Consider the following 12,171-nt stretch of genomic DNA (forward strand, 5'->3'; position numbering starts at 1 on the left):
TTATACAATCCTTTTATGCTCTAATGGCAATATTTGGCGCCACCAACATTACTTTGATGTCTTATAGTTATCCATCATTGTTTCTTCGGTGGTGGAAACTCATGCTACTATAGTTAATAAGTTATAAAATCATCCCATGTCAAGTGGATAACTTTATGCAACGTTCATCGAAAATGTTTATATAGAAAGTCTCTTTTATCTAACATGTTGGGGTGATGGTTCTAAAAGATTATTATGTATTTCTCATACAGTTTTTCCTTTACTTTTCAGGGACATCAACCCTCAGGCTCTCATTTATGTTTTGGTCATTCCAAAGAACATAGATGGATTGACACAGCCTGAGAAGGTTAGCAATGGTCGTGCTTCTTTTATTATGAATTATCATTTCTTTTTATAAGGCTGAAGCAAAACATGGAGAGGTGTTTGGTCAACTTTATTGATCTTTATGTGTTTAGAAATCACTGCTTTTGTATAATGCCTTTTTTTATTGATCTTTATATATGTTCTAACTTTTAGGTGACTAAATACAGTACCAGAAACATCAACTACTTACTTTTTTTTATTGTAGGAAAGATGTTCATGAAAATCACTCCATGAGATATCCTTATTATGATGTCATCTACTTCAAGATTTCAATTGTAAGTATCTCTGGAATCTTAATTTGAAAAACTCAATAGTTATGCATTGTTATCTTGATTTGTCAACATATAACATACATGATTTTAATAGAGCGATCGCCATGTCCTCAGCAACCACTGCTCGATCCCTTCTTCTCCTCGCCTTTATTTCCCTCCATCTCCTCTCTCCTGCTCTTGCCTTCGACGTAGATCACAGGGTAAATGGAAGATTTGATGGATCAAACCCTATTTGCTCTGTTTTGTTTCGTTTTGACTCAGGTGTACTCCCATGAGTCAGTCGTAACTCGCAAATCTTGTTATTTAGGTTTTATGTGTTTTGTTCCCGAGTTTCACTCAGATATGTTAGTTTTTGCATGATTTAAATGTTAGGTTGATTGGTGTTCATGGATCGAGTTTTGATTTCGTAAATGGCAGTTTATGTATTACAAACACCGGGTCTCGTCCGAATTTGCCCAGGTCGTCCGGGTCATGGGTCGACCCGCTGGGTCGACTGGGTCTTGCTGGTTTTTTACATTTACCGGTCTTTCTCCTAACCCAAACTAGTCCAGCCACTAGATAAATCTGTCGAGCCGATTCAGGATTAATAACTATGCTCGGCCTCGGCATATTGGCGGTTGACAATTAAAAAAGAACTGGCAAAAGCAACGTCGTTTGCCTATTAGCGATTCAAATTAAATCAACAATTATTGATTGACAATTAAGAGTAACAGTTAACAGAAACAATTATTAATAATTATAAATTGACAATCAAGAGTTATTGTTAACGGAAAATTTGTTTAAAACACAATAATAATCATGTATTTAAAGTCAAATTAAAAGTTAATCTTTAAAATAAAATCTTTAACATAAAAGATTCGCATAATTTAAATAAATTATGAGTGAATGAAAAAAAATTAATATTAAAAAACTCTTAATTGATATATTTTAGTGAAATCTAAAACTCTTTTAAAAACCTTTTATCCCATGTAAAAACAAAACAAAATTTTCTTGGTGTTTATATAATGAAAAGTTGAGAAGTTAAAATTGAATCCAAATAGCACTCGAGCTTCTAAAGGGAAAATGTAAGCGCAGCCCTCCCCAACTTGTGCTCGGGCTCCGGATCAGGTATGAGTTTGAGTTTATTGTAAAATAATTTTTTGGGTCAATAATGATTATTTTTTGCTAACTTAAATTGGAGTTTGAGTTTTGTCCATGAAAAATTATTTTTTCCAACCTAACCTATTATTTTATCTAACCCTTGAATGTAAGGAAGTGATCAATTTTTTCCAGAATTATTTTTACAAAAACTTTAACAGTTTTTTCAACTCAAAAGACAACTGATTTAAATCTAGAAAATTCCAGGTTTTATAGAAGGTAATTAAAGTTGATAATAGAGGGGATTTTATAAGTTTTGGATTCCTATATTTCTCTAGAAAAAGGGACCAAAAAAGAGTATTTGGGGTTAATTTTTTGTACTGTTTTGGACTATAATGACACAAAATTTTCAACTCTTCTTCTTTTCCACATTCTTTTCTTAATTATCTACAACTTCGAATCAGTTTTTAAAGAGTTTAGCATGTTAAATATTATTCAAAAATGCATCTAAACAAGACAATATTATAATGGTGTGAAACTTATTAAAGAATGTTTTTTTTTTTTTCATTTTCTTTTTTTACGATTTAAGATAAGAGAGACGGAAAGATGAGGACCCCGAGCACCAGCGATGATATACTGGCCAAAAATTTGTGATGCAGATATTCATGTTGTCCTGCCGGCACATGATCAAGGACAAAGAGATGTTAGTTGAATGTTATAAATTTATCTGCTCGTAGCTTTGAGGGTTGCAACTCAACTAGTCAGGTCTTAGGTTTATTTTCTAGAGGTCATCAGTTCGAGTCCCACAAACTTCAGGACCACTAGAGGTTTATATGGTCGTTAACTTCAGAGGATTCGTGGGATTAGTCAAAGTAGACGCAAGCCGATCTGAACATCCAAAATTAACAAAAAAACAAAAAAAATTATCAGTGTGGATTGTGATAGTACAATCCAAGTGGTCCTTCATTTTTCCCCCTTGGGTTCTTGGGTTTTAGAATTGCTGTAGGAATGAAATGGGCAATTTATTTTTGGTGTGTATAGTAATCTATAAAGTTATTGATAAATTTATTAATAATAAATTATAACTTATTGATGAGTAATTTTTTAATGGCTGGGTTCAGTCCATAATTCTGTTGGTAAAATAATCACAGATAAAATGTTAATATAAACACTGATAAAATTTTTCATTAATAAAACTGTTAAATTTGATAATAAATATAGCATAAGCTTCACACCACCATTTATATCAATGTTTTACACTATTAAAATCCTTTACATGACTTGATGTTAAATTTGATATTGTTTGCTGGATAGATAACAAGATAAATAAATTGCATTTCTCTATCAATTTAATTTTAAATGATTATCCATTTATTTAATTAAATATTTACACAAGTTTTTCAATAATATTTTAATTTTGTATACAAAAAAAACATATCAAAATAACTTATATATCTATTTTTTTCAAAAATAATAATGACATACAAAACACGAATTAAATAGCTAGTTACTATGCTATTGTGACCCATGAGTTATTGCATTGTAATAGTGTGATTACAATGGTTTTTTTTTTCATCGACTTTAAAATTACAGTTTAATCCCTTAATTATTGTGTCAAATTATTCTATTTCTTTATTATAAGAATTTCACTTTTTCTTCTATTGTTACGCCACAATGTTAAAATAACGGTGCCTGACATCATAGAAAAAATGTTCAATTGAAGGGTTAAATTAAAAAGAAAAATAACTTCAACAAAAAAAATAAGGGTCAAATTGGAAAAAATAAAATACCATAAACCTCGATTGAATAATGAAATTGAAAACAAATAAAACTTTAATAAAAAAGTCAAGTAAGAAAAATTATAAAAAAAAAAATAAGAACCAAAATAAAAAGAATAATAAATACGACATATTACAATTAAAGAACAAAATTGAAAGCAAACAAAACTCTTATAAAATAGATAAGAATATAAATAAAAAATAAAAAAATAAGAACTAAAATTAAAAAAACTAAAAACAAAGAGAACAACCATGTATTTTTTCATGTAGGTGAGAGAAAAAAAAAAGAAAAAAAATGACAACAGGCAACAAACTGCCCATCATCCATCATCATGCGTCTTACTAGGAGAAGAGGACACGGTGACGCTTTCAAATGCATAATAGAAAGGCAAGTTTGGCCACCGAGCAATGTCTTACATACTGTTCAAATGGTATGAATATCACCTACTCGCTAGCATATAATAAATACGTGCTAATAATTTTTTTAAATAAAAAATAAATTATTCAATGTAAAAGTATCAAAATGTGTCTCTTGACTCTAAAACTTTCACACGCAAAAATTTTTTGCGTGAAAGGGCAAAAATATTTCTATATGCTAGACTTAGTTTTTGTGTTTTTTAAGGGCAAAAACATGTTTTAATTGTATTTTAATAAGAAAAAAAAATCACTATAAAATAATCTATTTTTTTTTTACTTTAGAGGTAAATAAATAATGTATTTTTTTAAAAAAAAATAAATATATCCTCAAATAATATGTGGCCAGTACATCCCAGCCAGTGCCATTTTTAGCCAGAACATCATCGCTAGTGCCTGGGTCCTCATCTCTCTCTCTCTCTCTCTCTCTCTCAACTTGAATACCGAGCCAAAGTTACAAGATGCAGATTACCATAAAGGAATCATCCATGGTGGTGCCGACCCAGGATACACCAAACCACCGGCTAGAGGTCACTAACCTAGACCTGTTTCATGCAAAATATCATGTCCCTTTGCTGTTCATATACAAGCCAAATGGATCTTCCAATTTCTTTGAAGGTAAAGTGCTCAAGGAGGCACTGAGCAAAGTTCTTGAGTCATTTTATCCTGTAGCTGGGAGATTGGCAAGGGATGCGAAGGGTAGAATTGAGATAAATTGTAATGGAGAAGGGGTGTTATTCGTTGAGGCTGAAACAGATTCTGCTATGGGTGACTTTGTTGGTTTCAAGCCCAGCGACGAACTTCGACAGCTTATTCCTACCGTTGACTACAGTGACATCTCTTCTTACCCGCTCCTTGTTTTACAGGTATCAGTATCTATTAGAAAGTAATTGATATTTGGAGTACTAAGAAGAGTTTCATGTTGAGTTTTCTTTTATATATATATATATATATATATAAAGGAAGCTATATATATATATAAAGGAAGCAAAATAAAGAATAATTCTTCCACTAAATCTTTTATCTATATAGACACACACTATTGAGTTTAGTGTGTATGTTAGATTCAAGTTGTTTAGGTCAGCTGAATTTAAATTAAAAAAACATGTCAAATGACGTGTCGTTCATCATAACTAGATTCCAGCAATTATAATGATTGAAAAATCTAGGTAGTTAGTTTTATCCTCGAAAAACTCATTTCTAATTTAAAATACCTAAAAATCACCTTAATAAATGTTTAAATCAATCTTTAACTTTGAATAGCTAACAAAGATTCAAGTTCAAAATCAATCTGAAATCAATTTCTTTCAAATCTCAAATCTGATTTTTTTAGATATTTTCAAAATGAAAAAACATCCAAATCAAACTTTTTTTATCATATATAATCATTTAAAATAAAAATCTAATATTTTAATGGTTGGAATCTAGCTATCCTCTCTCTCTATTTTTATTTATTAAAAATTAAAAATTGATGAAAATTAAGTTTAATATCAAAATAAAATTATTAAAAATATAAAAAAATCCGAGCAATTTAGATCTGGCATGCCTTTCATTTGTATAAATATTACAATTTATAGCATAACTATTACAATTTATAGCTGAACATGAGAGGATAAACAGTAAAATGACACAGTAAAACAGCCAAGAAGTTTATATATATATGAGATATAGAGATTGGCAAGCTTAATTTCTTTTCCATGCAGTGATAACTGACGATATTTTCAGCCAGTAAATATAGCATAATTATCAGATGATCCAGCGAAAATTTGGGCAACTTAAATTGGGAATTGCCTCATCTCAAATCCCAAAATTCTTTGTTAAAGCTGTTAGCATATCAATAAAAATGTAGATATGTAACGAGCAAGAAGCTCGCTTTGAGGATTTTCATCCGTGATAGGTAACCAGATTCACATGCGGTGGAGTGTGCCTTGGAGTTGGATGGCAGCATACTCTGGCAGATGGGACCGAATGTCTTCATTTCATCAACACATGGTCTGATATAGCCCGAGGCCTCCCTGTTAAAACCCCACCATTCATCGATCGAACCATTCTTCGTGGCAGAGTCCCACCCAACCCTACCTTCCATCACATCGAATATGATCCATACCCTACCATCAACACCCCTTTCCAAAACCCCATTCCCGAGTCAGGCTCTAAAGACATTTCTGTAGCCAACCTTAAGATCACAAGTGATTTACTTAACACTTTGAAAGCTATGGCAAAGAATGATATTGCAAGCAAGACCGAGTACAGCACTTATGTGATCCTTACAGCACATATATGGCGTTGTGCATGCAAAGCGCGAGGCTTGTCTAATGATCAAGCAACCAAGTTAAGCATACCCACGAATGGCAGGGATAGATTTCGTCCTCCACTTCAACCTGGCTATTTTGGAAATGTAACCTTCCTAGCAACACCAATTGCTCTCTCTGGTGCCCTCTTATCAGAGCCATTAGCACACACCGCGGAGAGAATTCACAAAGCAATAAAACGAATGGATGATGAGTATTTGAGATCGGCTGTTGACTACTTGGAAAAAGTAGATGACTTAACTACTGTCATGAGAAGCTCCGAAACTTATAGGAGCCCAAACCTCCATATTGTTAATTGGGTGCGTTTGCCCTTTTACGATGCTGATTTTGGATGGGGCAAGCCAGTGTATATGCGGCCAGCATCTGCATTTGTAGGAAAAGGATACATACAACCAAGCCCAACAAATGATGGAACCTTGTCATTGACCATATTCTTAGAGACGGATCACTTGCAATCCTTCCAAAAGTTATTTTATGAGTACCATAAACGGAGCTGCCTGTAATGTTCGTGAGGAAGTTCAATTTGTTGATGGTTCAAGATTCAAGAATTTTCGTGACTTGTTTTCTTGGGAGGCTATGCTCCACTAGGGGAACCGTTCCTGTACCAATAAATTCATAGATTCTTAAGTTCCAAGTTCAGCTTTTCTAAATTTGTATCAATACCAATAATAAAATTTATGGCCGACGACGATGGAATTCTAAATTTTTTAGGACGCGATGCTCCGTTATTCTATTTAATTTAGTAACGATTTTAATATTGAGGGGAGTGTTATTATAAATTATGGAATGATAGTATCATTTTCCATTATTAGAGTGTTTGATTTTTTTATTTGCTTCTATATGACAAGATTGTGTTTGAATTCATGAGTTTATATGTCATGAATTGAGATTGCATGGGAATAAATGTTTAAAATAAACGTTATTTGTTATATTTAGGACGAAATCTGCTATGGAACTTTTACCTTCCAAATAATCGAGCTTTCCTTTCTTTATTAATCATGTTGGCTTATGTTTCTTTCATTTTTCTGTTGGGGATTCTGACTCCCCCATTGGAGGCTAAGCACACTGAGACATAATATTTAACGTGATTCAGCAAATCGCTTACATCCACGGAAGAAGTCCATATTATTAGAGATAGATAGAGAAAGGGTTACAACACACATGGAGGAGGAGGCTCACTTCACTCAAACTCAACTCTTATTACTCTCACACACTGTTGCACAAGGCAGCAGGGCTGCTGCCCTTGGCAGCTACTCCCTCTTTCTCTCCTCATATATTTCTCTCTTGTTCTCTTCTCTCTCTTTTGTTCTCTCTCTTTGTTCTGCTCTTTTGGTGCCTATTTATAGGCAAGAATGGTGGTTTCATTAATGGTGGCAGCACATGGGTTGCATCATTTTGTCAATGGTTAGTGCAACTATCATTGTAGCCTTTTGACAATGGCTTCCCTCTTTCTGAGGGTAGGCTGCAACTGTTGTTGCCCATTAAATGGCAACATCCCAACATTTTCATCCTCCATTAAAACATGCCATCAAGTTAGGCTTATAGAATATTAGTTGTTAGATCATTATATATATATATAGTCAGATCTGCGATAACGGGTGATTTTAAGCCATTAGGTATGAGTCTGTCACAACTAGATCAGGATTTGCCTTAGAAAAATTATGTGGATGACCCAGCAAATGTATTTATAGATTAGTGGGACAAGTCATGGCCGAAGAGGAGGTCTAATCGCTCCTTACTAGAATAACAACTCAAAAAAGCTATAATTTTTTATCCAACCGTTAGATCATGCTCAAAATTTTAAAGAAGTTTCTGGAAGCTGTTTTCCCTATAATATCCACTACGTCACTACGTGGACTTTCAAATCTTTAGATATCAAAAATATCGTTGAGACCCTCGATTTTGATAGCTTTTATGTTTTTCCATATTATTTTTGGTTTTTTTACTTATTTCATATTTTATACTTCTTTTCTTTGTAATTTAAAGTTTTTGTTTTTGTTTTCTACCTTTCTAACCTATTTAAGGTTTAAGGCTTTTTAGCATATTTTATACTTCTTTTCTTTGTAATTTAAAATTTTTGTTTTTGTTTGTACCTTTCTAACCTATTTAAGGTTTAAGGCTTTTTAGAGGAGGTCTAATTGCATCTTACTAGAATAACAACTCAAAAAAACTATAATTTTTTATTCGACCGTTAGATCGCGCTCAAAATTTTACAGAATTTTCTGGAAGTTGTTTTTCCTATAATATCCAATACGTCACTACGCGGACTTTCAAATCTTTAAATATAAAAAATATCGTTGAGACCCTCGATTTTGATAGTTTTTATGTTTTTCCATATTATTTTTGGATTTTTTACTTGTTTCATATTTTATACTTCTTTTCTTTGTAATTTAAAATTTTTGTTTTTGTTTTCTACCTTTCTAACCTATTTAAGGTTTAAGGCTTTTTAAACCTTTCAGTGAGGCAAATTTAATTATTATTATTTTTAAAAAGAATAAACTTATGAATTTGAGGATCATTCATCCATTTAAAATATTGTGTTCTTTATTTAATTATTGTTTTTAGCTTTTGCTTGCATCAAATATATATATATAGAGAGAGAGAGAGAGGTTAAAAACATCAAATAAGTAAGGCAACTATCTAAGAAAATCATTCATTACAACCCAAAATGCAACCACCACTAAATTAAGTAGGATTTACCAAGGAAATCAATGACAGTTTTATTATCATAACAAGGTGTAACACAGAAAAATCCTCGCATTATATACAACATATGAATTCTTGTAATTATATATATATTTTTTTCAGTGATAAAAAATCTGCGGATTAATTTTTTATTTATGCTCGAGAACTTAAATGAGCCCAAATTTCATCATAATTAACCTTTCATCTTTACTTGTCTAAATCCACCAAAACATCTGACCTTGTATTCTATTTCTGACCTTTGTCGTATTCCTTCTCTTAATGTATGTTTATTGATTGTTGTTATTTAGAGGCTTACAAATTAAAGCACGAATCCGAAAGCGGCACAGGATTTAATAAATAAATCACAATTCCTAATTTTATTTCTTTCTGCATTTCATGGATGGTGGCGAGCTCTCAGAACTTAAAAAACTTCCCAAACTATTACAGATCTTTTGGTGAGGTTAATGACATGATAACCAGTACAGAGCTTGTTCCCTGAAATTGTTTTATCTTCTTTTCTTCAAATCTTACAGAGTATAATAACACAAGAATACTCTAGAATGTAGCTATCATCACCATTCACCAATGGCCGACCCATGGAAAAGACAAACACGAAGACAGTATGCGCAGTGCCAAGTGCCAATAACATTCCAAGACATGCAGCACGAACGAACCACAATCATGGAAGGCAAGACTTGTAATAGCATTACACATGGTTTCAAACACATAAAACACACTAGCAGCGATTAGCTACATAAACCTCTAAGAAAATTTCATAAACCAGCACAATAGAAGGATGCCATCCCATGTATTCCTAAAATGAGATTACACAAATCAATTAGGGTTTTCAGGAATAACGATTCACTCCAATTCCCAGGTTCCAAACTTTAGAAAACAGAGTAAGCTCACAAACGCATAACAGAGACGGGCACAAATGACTTTTTAGTTTTTACAGCACAACATAGAGCCATGTATCTACCTAAACACCAATTGCACTGAACATCCTCCGAATACGGAAAACAAAAGAACATGCATCAAATTAGCTACATACTTTCTCATGTAGCTAATGATTAATTCAATTCACCTGGTCAAATGCGGAAGATATCCGTCTGAAACCGCTCATCATACAACCTCCAATGTCCATATCTTTCAGTGTGGAAAACCGACCTCGGAATATAAAAATTCGGTTTCTTAATCTCCTTCAAATTCTTCAACCCCAAAGTCGCCTTAACAATATCCCGACTCGTCAAATTGGCACACCCAGACAAATCCAAATACTCAAGATTCAAACACCCTTCACAAATCGACACCAATCCTTTTGCAGACATTTTCGAAAACCTCAACTCAAGGTGCACCAAATTGGGCATGTATTTCCCAATTGCACCAGCCTCGCAATCTCCATCTTGAGGGCAAGTATTTAAATAACTATCGGGCACAATCCCTACGTGTTCGGAGGCATCTAACCAATTCATTTGGTTCCGCTTTAAAACCCTAAGATTCGGGCAGTTTCTACCCATCATAACCAAAGATTCGTGTGATATTTCAAAGCAATAACTTATATCAAGCTCTTTAAGCTTTGCGCACTTGTAAGCAATTTGAGCCATTGATGCATCAGTCACATTCCGGCAGCTTTTTATTGAAAGCACTTGAAGATTTGAGCACCTAGAATAAAAAATAAAATTCATAAAGACTAAGTTATTGTATTTTGAGAAGAATTTTCTTTTGTTTTTTTACCTTTCGGCGGCGAAAGTGACTGAGAGATCGGAGCAGTGCTGGGTGCGGATCTCGGTCAGGGATCCGTCACTAAAAGTGATGACGGAAACGAGCATTGAATCGATTTTTCTCTCGAAATCAGGGGTCCACCACCGAGGTGATTCAATGACCGAGTCGAATTGAGTGTCCAGATCGAATAGTGTGTTGAGAGATGGATCCTTGCAGGCGATAAGCCAACCTTTGCACACGAGCATGGGACCGCGCCATCGGTGCTCAAAGGTGAGTCGAGAGAGGATGATGATTAAGCACTCGTAAGTTAACTCGGCCCAGTCGGCGATGAGTCCTGACTCGGCATCCGTCTCTACCACGTCTGTATCTTCGTTACGTCTCATTTTTTTTTATGGAGTCTTGCTTTGATTTGATTCCATTTGCAGGGTCTTATAAAGAGAACAAGTGGATAAAAATGTCATTTTGATGTTTGGAAAGATATAGCTTTTTTTGTTAGCCACGTGGAAAATAGACGGTTGCCATTCATTCCCTGGAATCGGGTGTCACATGCTGGTAGGGCCAGGAGAGGCGTACTGGACATGTCTACCCTCTTAAAAGACACTCATCAACGCAAAAAGATCAGTCGTCTCTGCCACGTGGAAAATACTAGATAGACGGCTAGATTTATAAATAATATAAATTGTTATAATAATAGCCATGTTTGAATGGAGGCTTGTTTAGCCATTTCTTACTTTAAGGGGCCAAAAGTCGTCATTTGATCCGAATCATAAGAAAATAGCTTTTTCTTTTTTAATTCCATCCCCTCATATCATATCATGTTTAAATAATTTAAATTTTATAATTTATTTTTATTTATGTGCTCTAGAATATTGGTAGGGGCTATAAACATCCCAACCAATTATTATAAAAATCAATAATACAAAATAGAATTTAAATTTATAGTTTTTTAAAAAATTAAAACAAGTTAACACTAAAAATCTCAACCCTTTCTGGCTTTTATTGTTCATAGAACATAGAAAACTACAATTTGACCCTTAAAGTTTTCACTTTTTATGTTTGGTTCTTGTTATTTTAGAATTTTATATTTTAATTCTAAACTTTATTTTTTTTTTATTCCGTCTTCAAATGTTGAGAGAGGAAAGAGAAAATTATCAAGAAAAGATAGATAAAAAAGACAATGGTAGGTCGGCCACAAAAACAATAATCATGGTGTCAATAAGTTTGTCTTGGAAATAGAGGTTTCAATAGAGGTGGTGTTGCTTTTTGAACTTGTTGTAAAAAGTAGATCGGGATCTATATTTGTTTTCAATTTGGTTGGATATTTGGAGTGATTAGAGGGTGTTTTAGAATTTGAAATGGTTTTATTGATATTCTAGGGTTTTTTTTTTGGTGTTTTCAGTTCAAAATTAACTTTTTAGAGTCCTAAAACATGTATCTTGATTTTCTTGCCACCACAGATGCCCAGAATTTCCACTAGAAAACGATGTGTCATTTACACAGATGGATGTGTCATTTGCTATATTAAAAATTTTAGGAAAGACAATGAAT

At 33.2% G+C, this 12,171-nt stretch overlaps 2 protein-coding genes across 2 annotated transcripts; one reads left to right on the top strand and one right to left on the bottom strand.

Moving 5' to 3' along the window:
- The first annotated feature begins 4,252 nt into the window (after nt 1–4,252).
- On the top strand, nt 4,253–7,024 carry LOC7489436 (shikimate O-hydroxycinnamoyltransferase). The gene is made up of 2 exons (XM_002324496.4): nt 4,253–4,770; nt 5,802–7,024. Exons 1-2 carry the CDS (start codon nt 4,366–4,368, stop codon nt 6,717–6,719), a joined length of 1,323 nt encoding a protein of 440 aa, XP_002324532.1. The 5' UTR covers nt 4,253–4,365; the 3' UTR covers nt 6,720–7,024.
- Nucleotides 7,025–9,672: 2,648 nt separating this feature from the next.
- Nucleotides 9,673–11,045, bottom strand: LOC7489437 (F-box protein SKIP1). The gene is made up of 2 exons (XM_002325088.3): nt 10,636–11,045; nt 9,673–10,563 (listed from the first exon to the last, which is right to left on the bottom strand). The coding sequence occupies exons 1-2, from the start codon at nt 11,004–11,006 to the stop codon at nt 9,990–9,992; spliced, it is 945 nt and encodes a 314-aa protein (XP_002325124.1). The 5' UTR covers nt 11,007–11,045; the 3' UTR covers nt 9,673–9,989.
- Between the last annotated feature and the right edge of the window lie 1,126 nt (nt 11,046–12,171).

Source organism: Populus trichocarpa, chromosome 18, assembly GCF_000002775.5.
Source record: "Populus trichocarpa isolate Nisqually-1 chromosome 18, P.trichocarpa_v4.1, whole genome shotgun sequence".
NCBI classification, from domain to species: Eukaryota; Viridiplantae; Streptophyta; class Magnoliopsida; order Malpighiales; family Salicaceae; genus Populus; species Populus trichocarpa.